This window comes from Anopheles darlingi, chromosome 2 (assembly GCF_943734745.1).
Source record: "Anopheles darlingi chromosome 2, idAnoDarlMG_H_01, whole genome shotgun sequence".
In the NCBI taxonomy this organism is placed as follows: domain Eukaryota; kingdom Metazoa; phylum Arthropoda; class Insecta; order Diptera; family Culicidae; genus Anopheles; species Anopheles darlingi.
This window is the reverse complement of record NC_064874.1, coordinates 55578105-55598104: the sequence shown is the minus strand read 5'-3', so window position 1 is coordinate 55598104 and position 20000 is coordinate 55578105. Positions and strand designations below refer to the sequence as shown.

The following is a 20000-nucleotide window of genomic DNA, read 5'->3' as shown; positions in this document are numbered from 1 at the left end:
TCAAGGGTCCAGATAATTTACGCCACCCGATGTTCCGAGTGCCGAGTGACGACAAATCGTCGCTCAAACAATCGCATCTGGCTGGTGGCAATCTCCAGTTCAGTCTGCAAAATTCGAAGCCTTTAGTTACAATCGTGCCTGTTCGCCTGTTGCCATCGCTGCGTGGCTCTCCACTTACCTCAAGATGTTTCAATTCTCTCCTCAGATCATGATGAATACGAAAATGGTTCGCCAGTTCGCTCACCGGTGGTATGTTGTTAACAGTGATCCCTGGTCGACATACATTTCGGCGTTTTGGCGGGCTCCGGATTGAACCGTTTTAGCAGACACTCGAACACGAGCGGTAGGAGGGTTAACTCATCGGATTGTATCCGGAAACGGTTCGTGTTTTTGGCCGCGACGTCCATCGACCAGCGATTGCAATCCCAAGGCCGTCTGGCTACCTTCCGAAGTACAAAACTCCGGAAACAGAGCATTCAATCCGGTACCTCCCACGGCCGCCACAGCATTGCTCGAGGCTGTTAGAGTGATCTTATGCTTGGCTTCCTTCGATGCGTTGCAGGACTCGTGTAATGCTTAGCTTGTTGGTGTAGGAACAGGATACGGTTACGGCTAGCGAGGCAGGCGTGGCCGCCTCGTACGGATACAGCCAAATCTCGAACAGTTCCGTTCCGAACAGGGCTGGCACCTTGAATAGCTCCGGTTCAGATCCGAGATAGCCGATCGTAAGTAATCCCGTTTGACCGCTAACGACGGCACGACTGAGCGCTACTGGGATGTCCGGGAGTTGGGCCGACCAAAGGATTTGATCGTTTTCGTAGACCAACAGCGAACCGCTCTCCGATACGACGGCCAACAGTAACCGAGCACCGGGTTCTGTGGAGGAAAAAAATGATCAAGAAGGGACTCTCAGAGGTGGGGAGGATCTTCGCTAATAAACACAATACCCAGCCAGTACCAGCCGACGACGAACGCGTGGAAACAGATCGGTGAGTAGTCGGTGGGTGTCGGACACGCCCTCCAAGCACCAGGTTGTTCTCTCCAAGCACCACGATGACGGATTCCGTGCTGGAAGCGAAAGACCAGACATTCAGGCTTCTCGGTCAAATAAGTAATCGCACCTCGAGGGAGGACGTTTACCTGGAGATCTGATGGACGCTAAGATCGAGTGCGTACACACCGACGGACAGTGACCAGATTGGATCGTGACGTCGCAACGCCTCCTGCGCCTCGGCAATATCCTGATAGCGGTAACAATCGAGCACCCAGCTCGGTGCCACCGTAACGAAGCAATCGGTCCGCACTACATACCTCACTGGTGATGGTAGATGGCGATCCGTGGCCAGCGTCCGTTCGTAGCTTATACCATCCTGCTCGAAGAACCGCAGCGAACTGTCCAGATGCTTGGCGAGCGCATGATCGTACCAGCTTCGTGTTCAGCGATCCATGCTCAGCGATTCCTTCAACGGTAACGATCTGAAAGATGCACAATCGCATCGGAAACAGTACGGCCAGCTGCTGCCGGGGATCGTTTCTGCTTGCTCTGCTTGCGGGAAAAAAGGTTATCAATCAATTACGGTCGACCGTGGTCCACTATTCTACGCTACCTACGTCGTGAAACTGATTCTCGAAGGCATCGCCCGCCCTGAGGGCTGATAGATGCACAACTGTCCCGAGTGGCATCCAATCACGATACTGTCCTTCTCACCCTCTTCCAGACAAAGTCGGGCACAGTGTAGCGAGAACGAATCGTACGACGGTTCCACCGTGGGACACTGAGTTTTCCACCAATTCCGTACCTTGATACGTCCTTCCTGGTTGAAGATGGTCGTCCTGGCCGTACAGGCGGTAAGTAGCTCCATTGCCTCCATCCTTTTTGCACTGAGAACACCTCCTTACACCTGTTTTAGATTGTAACCGATGAGCATCGACGGTTGTGTGAAGAGACGCTGTATCTGTTGAATCGGTTGACCAGCATTCACCGGTTCGTCAAAACGAAAATGGAATATATGAAAGCGTTTTTGTTGGTCACGGGAACGGACACAAGTAGGCTAGTCGTCTGGCCTGCGCTGTTGTTCGCAGAGTTATTTAACACACCCGTTGTCGTTCCTGACGGCGTAGACGAAGACGGCCAGAGAAATCGGCTATGGAAGTCCGGGAATTTGAACCTGTTTGAGGGTGTATAAAGTGAACAATAATAAATCTCTCTCCCTGCCATCACCCTTTTTTCCACATCAACCAACCTGAACGTTTTGCAGTCCCGGAATGGACGCCATCGCACCGTGAAGACTGGTAAAGTTGTCGACGGTCGACGGTCGAGCATCACCCCCGCCCGCTTGATCTGGTGATCGTGCGGATGTCCGCTCCTGCCGCATCTCCTTTGATCGAGCGATCGATCAAAGCGAGCGGCCCACCGCTCCGGGTACTGGGGGCTCACGCAGCTACGGAATTTCCGACAGGCTTGCCCTTCTCGTACAACGTCAAGAGCGCCCGGGAAAACTTATCCTTTTCCTGTAGCCGTAGATAATGCTTGTACGGCTGCAGTGCTGTCCGAGCGTCCTCGACGGAATCGTGCGTCTCCGACTGTATATTGATGCCGGAAAACTTGGTCAGATAGTCGACCACCTGCGTTCCTGCGTCGAGATGTAATCATCCATGAACGGGACAACCTCATCCTCGCCCTGTCCCCGGATGCACGTGATGCGGACTACGTTCATGTGGCTCGGTTTCATCGTCGGAACAGATTGATGACGATGCGTGGCTGCCGCCCCTCCGGCCGGGGCTGCTGATATGACGCAGGTTGAAGATTTGCTGCAATCGAGATCGAACAATCAGAGAGGGCCATGAATAAATACCGACCGTGGACCTTACCGTGGATGTGCAAAGTGACAATCGACTCGTGAGCAGTTCGTCCCGTAACGACACATCTTGGTACTTGTGCTGGATCCGTTGAACGAAACGGCAATTCCCCCGGTTCCGGATTGGTCTCCTGGTGATCCAGCTGGATGCTGTTGCTTCCTCCACTCCTTCCTTGTCCTTCGAGTGCGATAGGATCGCTTTGCGAAGCTTCATGTTGAAGTACAGCAACTGCAGCATCGCGTTACAGTAAGCATCCAGGAGTTCCGTCTGGTTGTACTGCTCGAAGTTGTACTGCACCGGTACCGCTACCAGGTCCACCACCGGATGCACCGCCGACACCGCCGCCTTTAGCCGAAGATGCGAGATGCGACGTGCCCAAACTGCCAGCACCAGTTCCGCCCTCCATTAGGTACGGTATCGGATTGCGAAGACCAGTACGAGGGTTCGGGCCTTGCATCTTCATCGTGGACAGAATCTGCGGATCGATTGGCTTCAGTCTCCGGTGTTCGTATGAATTCATCCAATCCTATCCAGGCCAATCGCTTAACCACCGATCACCGGTTACTAGATGTGGCAGCAGAATCGACGAAAGTGGAAAGTTGGTACAAACGGTGGTTGCTGCGATTCGATCTGTGTATCAGCAAACTCTGTTGCAATTAACGCCGTCGGGAATAACGCCGCCTGCTGTCCAGATAGATAACGCGGACACCAACAATCCGAATGCCAGGGCCAGGGCTTCCGAGTGCGGCCAAACGTGCATCGTCGTTGCTGCAAAAGATAATCGAACATACGAATTACCGAGTAGGAAGCAGGTAGGGGACGGAAACAGCAATTGTCGTAGCAAGGGCAAGCAGAACGAACGTGTTTCGTATCGACGACCGTTGCAGTTGATGTGCTGCTGCTTTTTTGCTCCCTTCAGCTGGGCTCCATTCATACCATCCGGTCGCCGTCGTCGGTACGGCTTGTTTCCCATTTCCACGGCGTAGAATCCATTTCCTTCCCGTCTCCTTGATGCTAAAACCTGCAACCGAAAATGAGTTAACGAAATAGGTCACCACAAGGCGAGCTATGCAGTTCTATCTCTTACATCGACACACTTGCTGCTGCTGGTCTCCTTCAAATACGGCTTTCGGCTGCGCTTGCCTGGGTGTTATGTTGTTGTGTATGAAGAAACCCGCAAACAGGATATCGTCGAACCGCTGGCTCATCTTGGATGGCATTCGCTGTTGTCCTCTCGGGCGCGGACGGCACGGACGGCGTGGACGGCACGGACGGCACGGATGGCACGGACGGCACGGATGGCACGGATGGCACGGACTGTACTGCTTTTCTTGCTTTTCTGTGGAGCTTGCGTTTTCTGTGGCTTGGCATTTCTTATCGCCCAGATAAGATCGCTTATCTTTCTTCGCTAGGCGATCGAGCCTTCGTTGCCGTTGCATTGCAGATGTTGTGCGCCAATCTCCTGTGCTTGCACATGGCACTGGAAGTCTTGTATACTCTATTGCATACAATGCACGGGTACTGTTGACGCCGTGGACGCTGTGCAGCTTTTGTTATTTCTACCTCTGCCGGAGCGGTATATGGTGATGGCTCAGCTTTGATCTGCTCTGGGAACTCTTCCGGACTACCGGAAGAAGTAAATAAGATATCGTAGTTATAAGTAACCCACCCATCGTGGATCTCTGTTGGTACATCGTCGAAGACGACGGAGCCTGTAGCAGGCCCTACGTCAATGGGCTCATCTACCTCTGCCGGACTGGCAGAAGTAAATGGGTCACCGTTGACGGAGTCCATAGCTTCGATGGTTACCTCTGCCTCTTTTGAGGGAGGAAGCACATCGTGGATCTCTGTTGCGGTAGATGAAGATGGTACATCGTCGAAGACGACGGAGCCTGTAGCAGGCCCTACGTCAATGAGCTCATCTACCTCTGCCGGACTGGCAGAAGTAAATGGGTCACCGTTGACGGAGTCCATAGCTTCGATGGTTACCTCTGCCTCTTTTGAGGGAGGAAGCACATCGTGGACCTCTGTTGCGGTAGATGAAGATGGTACGTCAATGGGCCCATCTACCTCTGCCGGACTGGCAGAAGTAAATGGGTCGCCGTTGACGGAGTCCATGGTCGCTTCTTCTGAGACCCAGTTGCAGTGCTTGAGCAGCTTGTGTTTGTTCATGTTGGGTTTTGTAGTGTAACTTGCATCACACATATCACATTTAAATTCAACGACTTGCTTATGTGTGAGCTTATGACGAACCATAACTGAATAGCTATGGAACGTTTTTCCACACACATCACACTTGTATACTTTCTTAATGCCGTGTTTTGCTTTCAGGTGATTTAGCATATTCTGACTATGATTGGTATTATAGGGGCATTTCTCACAAAAGTACAACTTTTCTATTGTTGGCTCGTGAGTGCGCCTGTGACAGTCCATTATTTTATAGTCTCCAAATGTTTCCCCACATGTGTCACATTTGAATGCATTGGGGTGTGCCGTTGGATGCTTTCGTTTCACGTGTCTTTTTACGCCTTTCGCGTAAGCGAAATTCATGTTACATATGTAACACTTCTGCTGTGTGCCGTGGGTACGCATGTGGTTTTCCAACTGAATATGTGTTCTGAAAGTTTCAGAGCACTCCCCACATTGGAAATTTCGTTCATGTAGTCTGGAGTGCTCTTCCATTTTCTTTCTGCTTACGAAACTTTTGTCACATTGGTCACATTTAAATTGTTTCACTTGAATTGTGCCAATCTTGTGCATTTGCCTATTGTGTCTATATAGGGCAAAGTTTCCAGCGAAGCTCCTAGGGCAATAATTGCAGTTTATCATTCTTTTTCCTTTGCGTTTTTTTTGTTGTTCATTTTTTTTCTTGGCGCGCGTGCTCGACGTTTTCTCTCGGCTCGACGGCGCGCGTGCTCGACGACGTTTCTCGACGTGCACTTCCGCGTTGGTTATTTCTTCTTCTATTTCTTTGTCGACGTCGGAATTGTCGTCCGACGTCGAATCATAACTGTCTACTACCAACGGCCTGCTAAAAGTCCCGTCCGGCTCAATATCTACATACTTTATGAATGAATCAAGCTGTGGAAAGAATATTATTTCATTTGAATTATTATTATATTATTATTATTAATGTTATTTAATTGTTAAATCTACATATATATAAAAATGAATCATGTCTGTCCGGATGTCCCTTATACAATCGGAATTGCATGCACAAACATATATAGCAGCAGTAACCGAGTAGTAATAGAAAACATTACCAAAAAATCCTATCTATCCGGAACGGTTTGCGATTGGAATGTCCACCGAGATCGTCCGAGAGAGAAGAAAGACCCTCGATCTGATCGATCGACGTTTGAGTAAATTTGAAGTGCGGTGCTTTTAGTTATGATCTACCATGTGACTATGTAAATCATCGTAAGCTGAATACCAGAAAAATGGATCAAGTGTGTCGTATTGTAATGTCGTTAAATACAAAACCCATACCAACATTTGAACTTAACGAGCTATGTGCAAACCGAACACTACAGTCAAAGCATTTTATAAAAAAGAACTTTGGAAAATATAATTCGTGGTTCCAAATGACATAATTTAGTCCGCAAGTCAAAGCCTTAAAACTCAAACATCATGTTAACTTTCCAGCTCATATTTACAAGCACGTCGCATCTCTATTTCCAACATCACTAACGGATCTAGCTATTGATTTGGTTCATTGATAAATCGAATACTACCAAATTATGGAATAGATAAAATTATATTTACTGAAATTTTAAAGTTCCCGTTTACGATAAACCCACGACCGATCAAAGACAGTACGAAGTCTGTCGGGGCAGCTATAGTATATCTATATATATCGGATCGATCATTGCGACACACCATACTCGACCACGCTAAGGATGAACCACGCCAATAGGATGAACCAACAGATGAAGCAAAAAATCGGTAAGGCTGTTCACCGGAATGCCAAGAAAGCTGTGACAAGGGAGACCGCGGTGGGCAAAAGGGTCCGCTACCCGAAACTAACCCAAGAGCCTGGAGAATTTATGGGGCGGGGCGTACACGCGGGGCCGCTGACTGTAAACACAGATACATAATCACACATCTTAAAATTTTCCGAGTCATACCAGGTGTATGCATATGGAACTGCCTTTTTTTGTCAGAAAAAAACTTTTATTCTGCCAAAATGGAGCAACTCTTATTCTTCAAACACATGGCAGTAGTTAGCTATACATTTTAACTACACTCCGTTTCATAATGATAGCCTCACCCTATTTTATCGATTTCGCGCTCAAATAAAGCGTCCCAAAAATAATTTAAATGACTGTATATTCTCCTTTTATCTCTAGAAAACGTATGCAATTTGAATTTTAAAAATATCTCAAAAATTGTGGATGAGAGAGCCAAAAAACCAAAAATGAGGTGTTTCATAATGATAGCCTCACTAGGACATATTTAATTTTACTAACGGAAAACCAAATGATAAATTGCTCTACTAAAAGGATACATCAACTAACCAATAAACCAAAGTTTATTATTGATATTTTGTGATTATTGGACGTGCAGTACTGTTACATGAGTGCAGAATTGTGAAAAATGGTGCATGGTATGGTACAGAGAAGTTTAACCGTATGATAGCAGGCCTGCAACTTATATTAACGATGGATGTCAATAACTACTTGATAGAACCTGAAGAAAACAGGATTTTGAAGCCTTGTGGAAGCCTACAAGCATAGTTCTCAAGGAATAATAGGTTAAAATTGCGGACTGTTTCAAGCTAAACATACGATTACTCGCACTTTTAGAACGATTTGTGCCTGATTTTTATCAAAAAAAAAAAAAATTTCATCACACTTCTAACATTATGGAAAGACTATTGGAAACAAAACTGTTTGATCAAAATTGTAACTAAAATTGTCGGACCTGCTTTACCACCACAACTGATAACGCGAAGGAACGAAACAAAGTTATGATGTTCAATTTTTTCGTATGTTTTTGGTTCCGTATCAATTTAGAAAGTCTCAAGAGTGATGAAACATCATTATCCTTGATGTTTCAAATGTTTTATTTCATTTCCGGTAAAATTTCAAGCGGATTACATGATTTACCTTCAGTTGAAATTTTAACGGTTTTTTGCATGTAATATCGCAAGTATTCTGTAGCGATCCTACGATGGATTGGGTGATTCCTTCAAAACTGAATAGACATCATCCTGGATCAACAATTTGAACTGTTAATTGGAGAATTGCAACGTTTTTTCGGCGATTTCTAATTAAAAAACCGCGATGGCCTACGAAAGGAATCCAAACAAGGCGTGGTTTGACCGATTGTAGATCAACCTAATAACCTTCTAGCACTCTATTTGAGCTTAATATCATATAATAAAGGTCTAAACTTGTTAATATCACTACGATTCACCAGATTGAACCATCTTGGGATCATACAGACGCTTAAAGAGTCCATAAGCTATGCACAGAGGTTTCTATCTAAGAAAAACCTGACAAAAATACCAAAAAGTGAACCGAAACTCATCTTTCTGGGATGAAACGATAACAGAAGAAGCACTGATCACTAAAACATCTTGGATTTTGGATGGGATTTGCAAAAATATGCAGATTTATATTTAAAATCCTTAGTGAGGCTATCATTATGAAACACCTCATTTTTGGTTTTTTGGCTCTCTCATCCACAATTTTTGAGATATTTTTAAAATTCAAATTGCATACGTTTTCTAGAGATACAAGGAGAATATACAGTCATTTAAATTATTTTTGGGACGCTTTATTTGAGCGCGAAATCGATAAAATAGGGTGAGGCTATCATTATGAAACGGACTGTATCTTTTGGGCAATTTACTATCTTTTGGGCAAATGAACGTTGATTCGATAGAGCCAAGTCTGGTGAGTTAGCCGCAAGCGATAAATGCTCGCAATTGAGGTCTCGTATAGTCTTCTTGGCCTTGGTCTTCTTCCACGGTGTGGCGGAGCATTTTTATCGAAAAAAACAATCGGTCTATATTACCGATTTCGAAATTCCAGTCGATTTATGCGGATTTCACGGTCCGAAATCGATTAAGTGTTGCTTGTATAGCAAATAACCGATTCGCGCAATACGGCATGCAATTCGATGTCTTCTAACGTTTTTGTTGGTTTTGGTTGGTTGGTTGTTGGTGAAATTTGGCGGAAACCCCTAAGATTGGCCAAATTTCAAAAAGACAATTTGCGACCGGCGGAAACTATTTGGACACTATTTTAAAACCGGTTTGAAGTGTTTTTATTCTATTTTTAGATTTTATAGCCTGCTTCGATCGTTTTCACATTGTTTATATCGATGTGCTTCAGCACAGCCGATTCACCGCTTTGGCTTTGGCTTCGAAGGCAGCAATGGGTCACGTACAATATACTGTTTTCGCTGTACACAACTATCTGCTTCTGTAATTTTCACTTTCTCCTTCTTGATGTGATGCAGGAAATCTTGACTCCTCCCTGGTCCTCGGCGCAACTCCTTGTGTGTAGGATTCAAACAATCTCTGTCGTCTTAACACGATAATAGACCCGGTAGCTTTTAACCTGAAATGATCAGAGATCAGATAAATTTTCGAAACATAAATCTACTTCAAAACACAACAATACTTACCATTGCACAAGCACTACACGAGCTATGCACTACACGAGTTTGCAATGCGCATCTCAGTCGTTTTTTTCGCGATGTAATTTTTCCACTTTCGATCACAACCGCGGCATTCAATTTCTCACTCTTTCTTTGTCGAGAACGGGGTAACATTCACATTCACGTCATATTCACGGTTAGAAATTTCGTATCACACCAACGCGAAGTTGTAATTTCAAAAATAAAATAAATTAACGACCGACGCATTAGGCGACAAGTGTAGGAGCGTCTGGTATCCGCGTATGGTAATCGTGCGGGCGGCAACGCCATAGAGCGATAGGAATCCTAAACACCAACAGGCTTCTTATATACATTTTGTAATCATTGCATGTGGTAGCATTTAAGGCATGTGGTTTATCCGAAACATATTTTCTAAATATGTAACTCTTGGAGCGAGATCATCCATCTCGCTCGCGCCTATCAACGATAGGAAACGAAAGGGTATATAAACCCTTGAAACTTTGAATAAAACGTCGCTAGCGTATGACCCACTCTGTAGCTGATTAGATTTTTCCAGATTCACAGTGCTGAGCGAACAGGAAACATTAGACCGTTTCCTTTCTTTCTACGGATACCGGTCAATGCGCAAGCGCAAGCCCCGCTTATTCGCTTATTACGATAAGCCTGGCGAAATAGGATGGCGTGGAACGCCATCGCGTTATCCTTCGCATGATCGCCCCAACCCGATCGCCCCTCTCCATATCCCCGAACGCCGATTCCCCTAATGGAAAAAACTTTTCTCTTACCTCACATGCCTCCTCCTTCCCTTTAGCCAGGTCCTTTTCCATCACAACACAACTTTAATTCACTCTCACCACAGGTTAATCACTAACAAGTTGGCAAACCAAACCAGCCAAAACCAAATTTACAATCAACTTCAACTTTGCTTGTCCAATTTGCTTGTACAATCAACTTCAACTTTGCTGTGCACTTTGCACTTTGCATAAAAAATGACAGCAAAAATGACAGCAAGATGGTGGGACTCTTGGAAGGTCGTTTGCCAAAAACCAAGGTTACTGCATGTTACTGCAAAAACTTCAAGATTTGACAGTTGTTTACTTCGGAGACGCGGTTTTTCGCGAAAGACCCCGATTAAATTCGGCCAACTTTAATTAACAAGAGGTAAGCAGCAGCCTTCCTGCCTTCCTTACGGTTTTCGGTTACTCCCACTCTCCCTTGCAGCCTCTGATGTTGTTCTGTTTGGTGGCAAACGCCTTCGATACGATAATGCTCGGTGGGAGCCACAAGTACTCGATCAGACCGGAGGAGGTTATTGATCGGTCCATGAAGCCGAGCTAAAGGCGGTGCAGGGAGGAATCCCGTACGCCGACAGCTTCTACGTGACCCAGCACTACGGTGGACAATCACACGGTATTCTCGGTACACGCCCAGGTCCACTACCGCAAGTCGATCTTTGGCTTCGTGAAGGGATTCATCGAAAAGAACACCTGGGTCGGACTGATGCCGGGCGATCCGCACCTGTTTGATTATTTGAAGAAGATTCTGCTGTACCGTCTCTCGTCCGTCTCGTGTGTCTCAAATTGGCTCGAAATTGGAACGCAAAGAACAACTTCAACCATAATGCATTCAACATGCTTCAACCATAATGGACCACAACCCCAAACCAACATACAGGAAAGATATTATTATGTATCGACGAAATTACAATGCGATGCCGCAACTATTCGCTCAAGATCATACATCACCAGTACGTCGCGCAGGTTGAAGATGTAATGCGATTCGGCCGGCGTCGGCAACAGCTTGGCGCACGCAAACTGGTACGTATTCAGCGTCGCACTACTGACGATCATGTTCACCACGTTGATAACGTCGGACGCGTGGCCACCGCGTTTGTACCCATCGAGCAGTACGGCCGAGAAGATTTTAAACATAGTTTCGTCGTTGAAGTTACTGATCGCGAAAATGTTGAAGTGACACAGGAAACGTGGATAGACGTCCTGGCGACTGCCACCGACCAGCCCGCAAGCTGCCATCACAAGGATATTGCGCAGGTACACCTTCGAGGTGTCCTTCAGATCGTACCAATGCCCCTAATCGAAGTATTGGCGCATCAGCTCGATGGCCGGCTGAGCCCCATACACTTCCTTCACCGACATGTTCATGTCGTCGATGAACAGTACGCACGTTCGACCGTTCGGTGGCCCGTACACGCCTCGCTTCTTCTTGATTAGCTTCGATCTGATCAGTTCCTGCGTTTGGTTGACCGTAATCTGCGTCGTGAAGGTGATGAACGCTCCTGATCCATCTTGCTCATCATGTATTTCTGGATGTATTACGTTTTGCCCGTGCGCATTAGAGATCACGGAGATCACACCATAATCGGGATCGCATACCTTCACATAAATGTCTAGGATGTGCATATAGCGCACCGAATCCAGTGTAGGGACAAGCAGCGTGAAACCGGCTTCGTTCTTCATCTGCCTTACCATATCGGGATAGTAGCGCTACGAGCCCTTCTGCTTGAAGTGAAGGGCATCTCGTTCGGATGCCCTCGCTCGGCATGGACACGTCAATCTTCCCGACCGCCTCCGGTACCGGTACGACATACTAGCGGAAAGGTGTGTCGTTACAGAACCTGAATTGGATTTCAGGTATTGTATCTCTATGCCTCTTACCTGCAAGCGATGCCCTTTGTGTACAACGATCCTACAGCAAAAAGTTGTCGTCCCGGCGGGTACTGGCGGAGAAGGAGGAGGAGCAAACGAAGGATCGTTAAAGCGTATTTTAATACGGTAAACTATACAAAACGATGGAAGCAGCAGAATTCGGGATATCTCAGCGCGGAGCTCTGAAACTATCATATCTTTTTTTTTTCAGAATGTACCGAATCTTCGGATTGCAATTACAATGTGTCCAATGGGCGGCGAGTATACGATCGATAGTAACCGAATATTTGCGAAAGCATCCATAAACAAATTGACTTAATGGATACACATTGATCGGATGTTGACAAGCGAAATTCCAATCATCCGCAAGCATAATAATAGCACGCTAGCTCTTCTTTTTTTTCATGCTATATCATTCTGTTTGTTTATTTTTAGGCAAAACTACACAAATTGTTGCTCAACATGGCAATTTACGGCTGGGCAGCGCGGTAAACCAAAATTGTTGATTGGAAATAACACTTTCTTCCGTACCAAGGGTGACAATCAGCGTTCGTCTTGCTCGTCACACAAATCGAAAAAGTTTACGCACAAAGCACACCTCATACAGCCGAGTTCACCGATTTGTCGATAAGCCCATCATCGAGGAAGTAGTTCTAGCATGAAAATTTAAAAGAAATACGCTCTAATTTAAGGTGAGACAGAAGGAAGGGCGTGTGTCGCGGATTGCGGATTAATAGTTTGTCTTCTTTCAATAAATAATAATTATCTTTCTGGTTGTGATTATATGTTCATAGATCTTTGGTGATTTATTTGCTTTATCTAATGACTCATTTTTTTGTATGCACACCCAACAAAGCCCATGCAGGATAGTGAAACAATAGAGAAACAAAAAAGAATGATTAATGTCATAGCACCCGTGGGCAAGGACGATTAATGGCAAGGACTTTCGTCCTGAATACAATCGGCGGCGGTACATAACTCTATCATGTTGTAAGGATGTACGAACACCTCCGAATGCTTCGTCGTTGGCACATCGAACCTGAAGCTAGTGCCTGGCGGGAGAAGCAACACGGTGAAACAGTTGCAGATACTATTCCAATTGCGTGTTGGGTTGATTTGTGGTACTGTCCCAGGAATCGAGCACATCGAGTGCGCTCATCCTGCTGAGAAGCCGGCGTTTTATCATCAGTATTATTTTATCATCACCATTCTGATTCTGCAAGTTTGTAAGACTGAGCTCGGGTGCGCTGCGATTTTCCGCGAGACGATATAATGTTAGATTCAATCCACGAATGGTCATCATTTGCACGTTTACCGTTTCTGTCAGTCCTTTAATTGGTAATGCTTCCGCAGTGCTGATGAATCCGGATAGGGCTTCCTGCTTTACATTAACCTCCCCGCAATACATGTCGCCTGTATGAGGGACTGAGACTCACGTCTCACGTGCAAAAGGCGGACGAGTGCACTACCTCTTCGACAATTGCTTGCGAGTTGTTGTAGTACACTCCCGAGAGGCCAAGCGAAGAGTTGTACTTAATGCATGCGTGCTGATTAACGGGCATTTGCATGAGCATGAGCTTATAAAATGAGACGGTCGCCGCCCTGCTCGGCGCGTCCGGCGCCGTCTGGTGGTGGCGGATCCTGGCGGAGCTGGTGGTGGTGGTGTCGGGGGCACGGGGCCTGCCTGATCTGGGGGCGGTGCCTGATTAAGCGGTGTTCCCGGTGTTCCCGAGGTGGCGGCGGCGGTGGCGGTGACGTGGCGGTCAACCTCCATAAGCGGCGGTGGCAGTGGCGGCTTGTTAACAGTTAACTTTCCTTCAGAAGGCTTGTCCTCCATAAGCACATCCTGCGAGGGGGAAAAAAAGTGTAAAATAAAAAGTTTTCTTCAAAAATAAAATCTTAAGGTTTCACAAACTTACTATCTTTTCACACAATTCCTCGATATCCGTATTTTAACACCAAGCACCAAGACCAAGCAGCAACCCACGCCGAACGACGCCGTCGAAATGAAAAAAAATGTGACGAGGGGGTGGGCGGTAAGTTTCCGGGAAAGCGATGTTGATCGATTGATTTTTTTGTCGATCAATATCGGATCGACGAAGATTGTTTAAAAAGCCAAAAAAATTGTCAGCACGTTATATGGCCAACAGATTAAAAAATTAATTAAAAAATAATTAATGCCAATTCATTCCAAAAATTGTCTAAAAATTGATTAAAATTATTAATTTAATAAACTCCATTTTTGTTTTCAAATGAATGATATATATCGATGATATCGATAAAAATAAAGCATGCGGATTGCATTTTAATTATTTGTTTTTTTATATCGATGAAACGATTCAGCTCGATGAAACTTTTTCAGACTTTTTCTGTTCACGTAAAATCTCGCACGTCACCCACGTCACTTGATGGTTTTGTGCTTGGTTTTGTGCTTAAAAATTCTTAAGTGTTACCAAAATTGGTTGCTCGTTATATTTTTAATATATATAAGCGGTACGTTTATTAACGGCGAGCCGTACGTTTATTAACAACTAACAACAAAAAGTGAGGTAGGACATTCACTACCCATCGCCATATTCCGGACTAGCTCGGTTGTGTTTGGATTCGTACAGTTCAGCAATTTGCTTTATATTTATCCAGATTTGCTTTATATTTGTTGTTTGCCAGCATTCAGCTTTGAGGTTTCGGAAAACCCTTCCAGGATCCAGGGGGACACCGGTCCAACGCACGCCGCCTTCTTGTCACCCCGCGGACGCTTCTGCTACTCCTCTCTCCTCGTGTGGTTGCTCGTTATAGTGCGGAATGGAAAAAAAGGACACGGCCCATCATTCGAGAACCGTGAGTATCTTTCGTTAATTCGTTTAGTTAAGTTAAGTTTCGATAACAGTGTTTAGTACAGTTGCACTAAACAGTAGTGCAGTTCGTTGGATAACCTTGGTTCGTTTAGTGCAGTTGCTCGAGTGTTTAGTGTGACGATTAAATGATCGCTCAGGAGGACATCATCTTCATCCAAGGTATGATACCGTAAACGACAAAAGAGGAACTCGTCGAGGGTCCGGTTCGGTTGGCGTGATCAAACAAGACAAGCGCACCCAGAAGCCAAAAGTCTGGATGGACAAAGACAAGGAGAACATGAATGGTGAATCTACGGTCACGTATGACGATACTAGGCTGCAGTGAATTTGCATGCACCGAAGGTGGTCCGCGATCGCAAAGGTGATTGGAATTGTGGTCATTGAAATAACAGGAACGCCTGGCGTAATAAGTGTAATCGCTGTGAGACTCCGAAGGGTGATAGTGGCAGTCTCGGCGGTGTTAACGGTAGAGGCGGCAACCGTAACAGGGGCAGACAGCGGTGGTTGCTGTGATCGAGGCTCGTTCGGAAGTAGTCGAGGAGTCTGCGGAGGAGGTGGACTGGACCGCGGCGAGTACATGTTACTCCCATCCGGCTGAAGGATTCAAGGCCACATCACAAGCGCAATCGCTACGATGCATATCACCAGTTGCGCACGGTTATTTAATACTATCGATAGCATGTTCGATGTAAGGCAATCAATGTCGTAGTCGTGGAGCGCTGTCCCGGGTTAGGATGGCCAGGTGGTTCCATTTTTTGTTTGTTTGATGCGGTACATTTTTCATTAGATTAAACCCCGTAATCGACGCGCTGTTTCAACTCAAACTGTTAGTCTCTTGCTAAGAGATCTTCATAAAACCCGTTTATCATCAAGATGCTGGCAAAAGGTTTCCTCTTTTCACAAACCAGCGTGGCACCGTCACGAGACGGCTTATTTGCATTTCAGTTGCGACCTGTGGATTCGTAAGACTTCATTCCTCTCATTCTGGATTGGGGCAAATGGCATCAATCATGCTTACTGGCCAAAGCTGAATCATCTGGCTCTGGTCTGGCTCGGGGAATTCGAAATCCGAGAAAACTCTGGCTGATAAAGCCCCACGCTTCTTACGGTCAACGATCGGTCTGGTGATCGGTCTGCAAATCAGCTCATTACCCCACACCCACGGTGCTAGTTGGGTAAAAAAGTAGCTGCCATAGTTTGGCCAAACTACTGTGGGGGGTGTTGGTCGGTCATGGCGTTTCGAAGGGGTTCGATACCCGTGGCGAGACGAAAGGTAAATTAGCATCCTGCTAATCCTGCACCTCATTAGCCGAGGTGCTAGGTGTAATGGCCTAATGGCATTGAAGGCGACGATGGAACGATGGCTACCATTCCAACTCGCCACCGATGGTGGATCGGGAGATCCAGATACTCCGTATGCTAATACGAGTAGTAGTGATGGTGTTGGTGATAAAAAAAATAATTAAAAAAAATAAAACGATCAGCATGCTCTCACCAAAGGATCCAAACAGTCCACGGAACCTGCATTCGCTCAGCATGTCAACATGTTACTAAAACCAAAGAAAAGTAGCGTTGGTGAATGATTTTAATTAAGAGTCTTACTGTGTACTGTTGGAATTAATTTAAAACTCAATAAAAAACACGTGGTCCTCGGCAGCTTTAAAAAAAGCCGTTGCGTGTGCTCAAACCACAACGGTTACGTGGAACGTGTAACGGAACGTCATCACTACTCGAAAACTATCTCGCTCTCGCACCAAAGAGATAGCGAGATAGAAAAATCGAGCAGTCGATTTTCGAGCACTTGCCATCGTACAGCGCCCTCTCGTGCGCAAAAATTCATAATTGGTGTGGTTCGTGCATACGCTAACGCTGCGAGCGAAAAGTGTGAGCGAAATTGAAAGTGCGAGCGAAAAGTGTGAGCGAAATTGAAAGTGCGAGCGAAAAGCGTGAGCGAAATTGAAAGTGCGAGCGAAAAGTATGAGCGAAAGCCACTTCGGGTTTTTTCAAATCTCACCGTTTTTTCCAAATTTTACCAAAGTTTAAAATGAAAAAAATCATTTTGGTTCATTTTCGAGTTCATTAGCCTGCCACAGACTGCAAGCGGCGCGTGCGGAACGTTTCGCCGCGTACGAATAGAATGTATGGGATTGTACTGGGCAACACATACCGCATGCGGACGGCGCGTGCGGATCCTTGCGGACCTTGCGGCCAAATGCAAAAGTTTGCATTTTGACGCGGCGAAACGCGGCGAAATCCGGTGGATTTGATTTGGCAGTTGGATGTAAACAAAATGAGTGTTTGCATTGTGATCATGGAATCATGTTATTGATAATAATATGTATAGTATAATATGATAATTAATAGAAATTTAATATTTTGTTTTCGTTAACAATTCGTGTTTTCGTAAACATTGTTTGGTTTATATCGATAGGTTCAACGCTATAACGGCCGTGCCGCGCCGCACGAACCGCAACCGGTATGTGTTGCCGCTTCATCCGCGGCGAACCGTTCCGTCCGCGCCGCAAGCTCCGCTTGCGGTTTGTGGCAGGCTATTATCGCCTCGTTTTCGCCTCGGGGAGGATTTCGTTTTTATCGTTTTCGCCTCGGGGTAGATTTCGTTTTTATTGTTTTCGCCCCGGGTAGATTTCGTTTTTATCGTTTGCTCATAGAAAATAGCCCTTGTAAAAAAAGTAATCCAAAATCCGACTCCCGAAACCGCAGTGATGTAAACGCGGGTCTATTTTGACGGGTCTACGTGCATCTGGGGGGGTTGAATTCTCAAGATCAGAACGGAAAGAAGAAGAAGAAGGAGGTGAAGACGAAACACTGAACAAAAATCCTCGTAAAAGATCCTCGTACCTCGTAAAAGATTTCTGCCGACGATTGAATTCACGGGCAGGATAGAGATCCGAAAACAGCATTTACACCGGCAGGAATGCTGGGAACGAGCCAGAAGTAAATACCGGAAGCCAGCCCGCAGTGTTCCGGGCCCGACTAGCCGAGCTGGTGCGTAAAGTCAGTGAGTAATAAGGAAACTGAAACTCGTAGCTGGTGTTTTCGCGTTGCGTCCGCGGTTTTCGCAGCAAGGAGCGGTTTCGCGGAAAGGATCGAAAAGTCCTCGATTTTCCGTCGGCCATTTTGGCCGGCTCGGGGTTTGCCGAACTGCAAAAAGTGTAGGGTGGGAGGGGGTGGAAAATGGGAAAAATGGGGTGCGCGCGAATGACTTCATAACGAAGGTGACGGTCGTAAAAAGCAGCAAAATCGACCATCGGCTAAATCCATTGCCGATCGGCCTGTCCTCCGGGAGTTGGTTATGTGGTGCGTTATTGCATCGTAACCGCAACCGGAAAATGCAGCGCAGCCAGTTCGCTACCCGTTTGTTTGTTTACTGCAAATCTCCCCAGCATCTTGCGCTTGGTAGGCTCTGATTAGTTTCTCTGCCCGTTCGGTAGAGGTCCCCGTAGTAGGTTATCGCTGGGGGTCAACGATGTGGCATCGATTTTCAGACTGCCGCCTGGATCTGTTGTCGATGGAGAGAAAGAAGAAGCAAATAGCTTCGCTGCTTGTACTTGCGAACGGTCCTGCTGCTGTAATTTTGTACCTTTGCACTTGTGACCTACTGCGATTACCTTCATGAGAACATATCGGTATCGGACCAAAAAAACGCATTGCAAAGTGTATCGATGACCGCAAGTTAACGGGGAGTTTCTTTTACGCCGATTTTAGAACAACACGCCTACTTGGTCACGTAATTTATCACGCGAAAACTGCAGAAGGTAGCAAACCGGAGCATCAAGTCGGTCTCGCCGCCGTTGCTATGACTTTCGACACCGTCAGTCAATCCGTGGATAGAGCAAATGGGAAAGCGATGGAACAGAACGATGAACCGGCGAACCGAGTCCAGGAGAGCACCGCGGAACCGAACGACAATGCGTAAGTTTGCAATATTCCCCGAAGGTAGAACATGTTGAAGGTTGAAAAATCATCCTTTGTACTCCTGTTTGCCAGACACAATACCAACAGCAACAGCACCGCCAGTACGAAGCCAGCCCTTATCGCCAGTTTCCCGATAGAGAAACTTGCATCGCTAAACGCGAAAATTTCCAACTCGCGATGGGTGGTCCCAGTGTTACCGTCTCAGGAGCTCGATTGTCTGCTAGATGCGGCGATACAGTTATCGGTGGCTGGTAAGTGTTATGGATGCGAAGGTGCGAATGGTCATGCCTCGCCTACACTCATGTTTTGATAATGGAATCACGCAATGATTGTTTTGGATTGTATTTGGATCATTTTCAGGGATTGACGGAGAGTGTGAGCCGTGTGTACGCTTCTACCACAATGAGCTGGCCACTTCATTCATTAACATCCTCACTGACGAGGCGGTCATGTCGTGGAAGAACAACATTCACGTGTGCATCTTTAAGTCTTGCTGCAAATTCTTGCGCCTCGCGGCGCTGCACATGGAGCGCGATAATCAGCCGCTACTCGAGTTGCTTGCGATGGTGTTTGATTCGGAGAACAAGTTCCATCTACACAACATCTCCCGCCAGCCCGAACCAATGCTAACCGCGCAAACTGCAGCCAACACCTTAGCTAATCCGGCGACCGCCTCGTCATCCTCTTCATCGTCGTCATCTTCGTCCTCCTCGTCGCTGCCCGATAGCAGCGATAACAGTAGCGGCGGCGGCGCGACGACCACCAGCAGCAACAGTGCCCCGGGAATTGTGTCCCCGAAGCAGCAGGAAGAAGCGATCGTGAGCTTTGCGAAGCAACCAATCGAAACGAAAAATCCACGCGGATGGCTGCTGAACCTGATTAACCATTTCGGCATGTACCATGGGTTCGACAACTTACTGAAGCGTTTGACAGTGGCCATCGAGCAGCAGCAGCGACACTCAACCGAACCGGAAAGCACGGGTGGTGGTGATGCGAACGGAGTGAAACGACGTGGAAAAATGTCTCTACCGTTGTTGTACGCATTGCTGCGACC

At 46.4% G+C, this 20000-nt stretch overlaps 2 protein-coding genes and 1 pseudogene across 3 annotated transcripts in view; 1 reads left to right on the top strand and 2 right to left on the bottom strand.

The window, feature by feature from the left end:
- Window positions 1-1916, bottom strand: part of LOC125951702 (protein PTHB1-like) — a 2171-nt pseudogene extending 255 nt beyond the window's left edge.
- Window positions 1917-4254: 2338 nt separating this feature from the next.
- Window positions 4255-10344, bottom strand: LOC125959344 (zinc finger protein 131-like). The gene is made up of 3 exons (XM_049692164.1): window positions 10275-10344; window positions 5624-5940; window positions 4255-5278 (listed from the first exon to the last, which is right to left on the bottom strand). Exons 1-3 carry the CDS (start codon window positions 10314-10316, stop codon window positions 4255-4257), a joined length of 1383 nt encoding a protein of 460 aa, XP_049548121.1. The 5' UTR covers window positions 10317-10344.
- A 7474-nt stretch (window positions 10345-17818) lies between these two features.
- Window positions 17819-20000, top strand: part of LOC125959997 (probable ubiquitin carboxyl-terminal hydrolase FAF) — a 12771-nt gene continuing 10589 nt past the window's right edge. The window contains exons 1-4 of one of the 2 annotated variants that reach the window (XM_049693086.1): window positions 17819-18016; window positions 18737-18943; window positions 19019-19197; window positions 19307-20000. The exon at window positions 19307-20000 is cut by the window's right edge and continues 4390 nt beyond it. In XM_049693086.1, coding sequence (XP_049549043.1) covers window positions 18828-18943; window positions 19019-19197; window positions 19307-20000 — 989 coding nt within the window. In that variant the 5' untranslated portion in view covers window positions 17819-18016; window positions 18737-18827. Of the gene's footprint in view, window positions 18030-18736; window positions 18944-19018; window positions 19198-19306 lie in introns of both variants that reach the window. The other variant, XM_049693085.1, reaches the window with a different exon arrangement.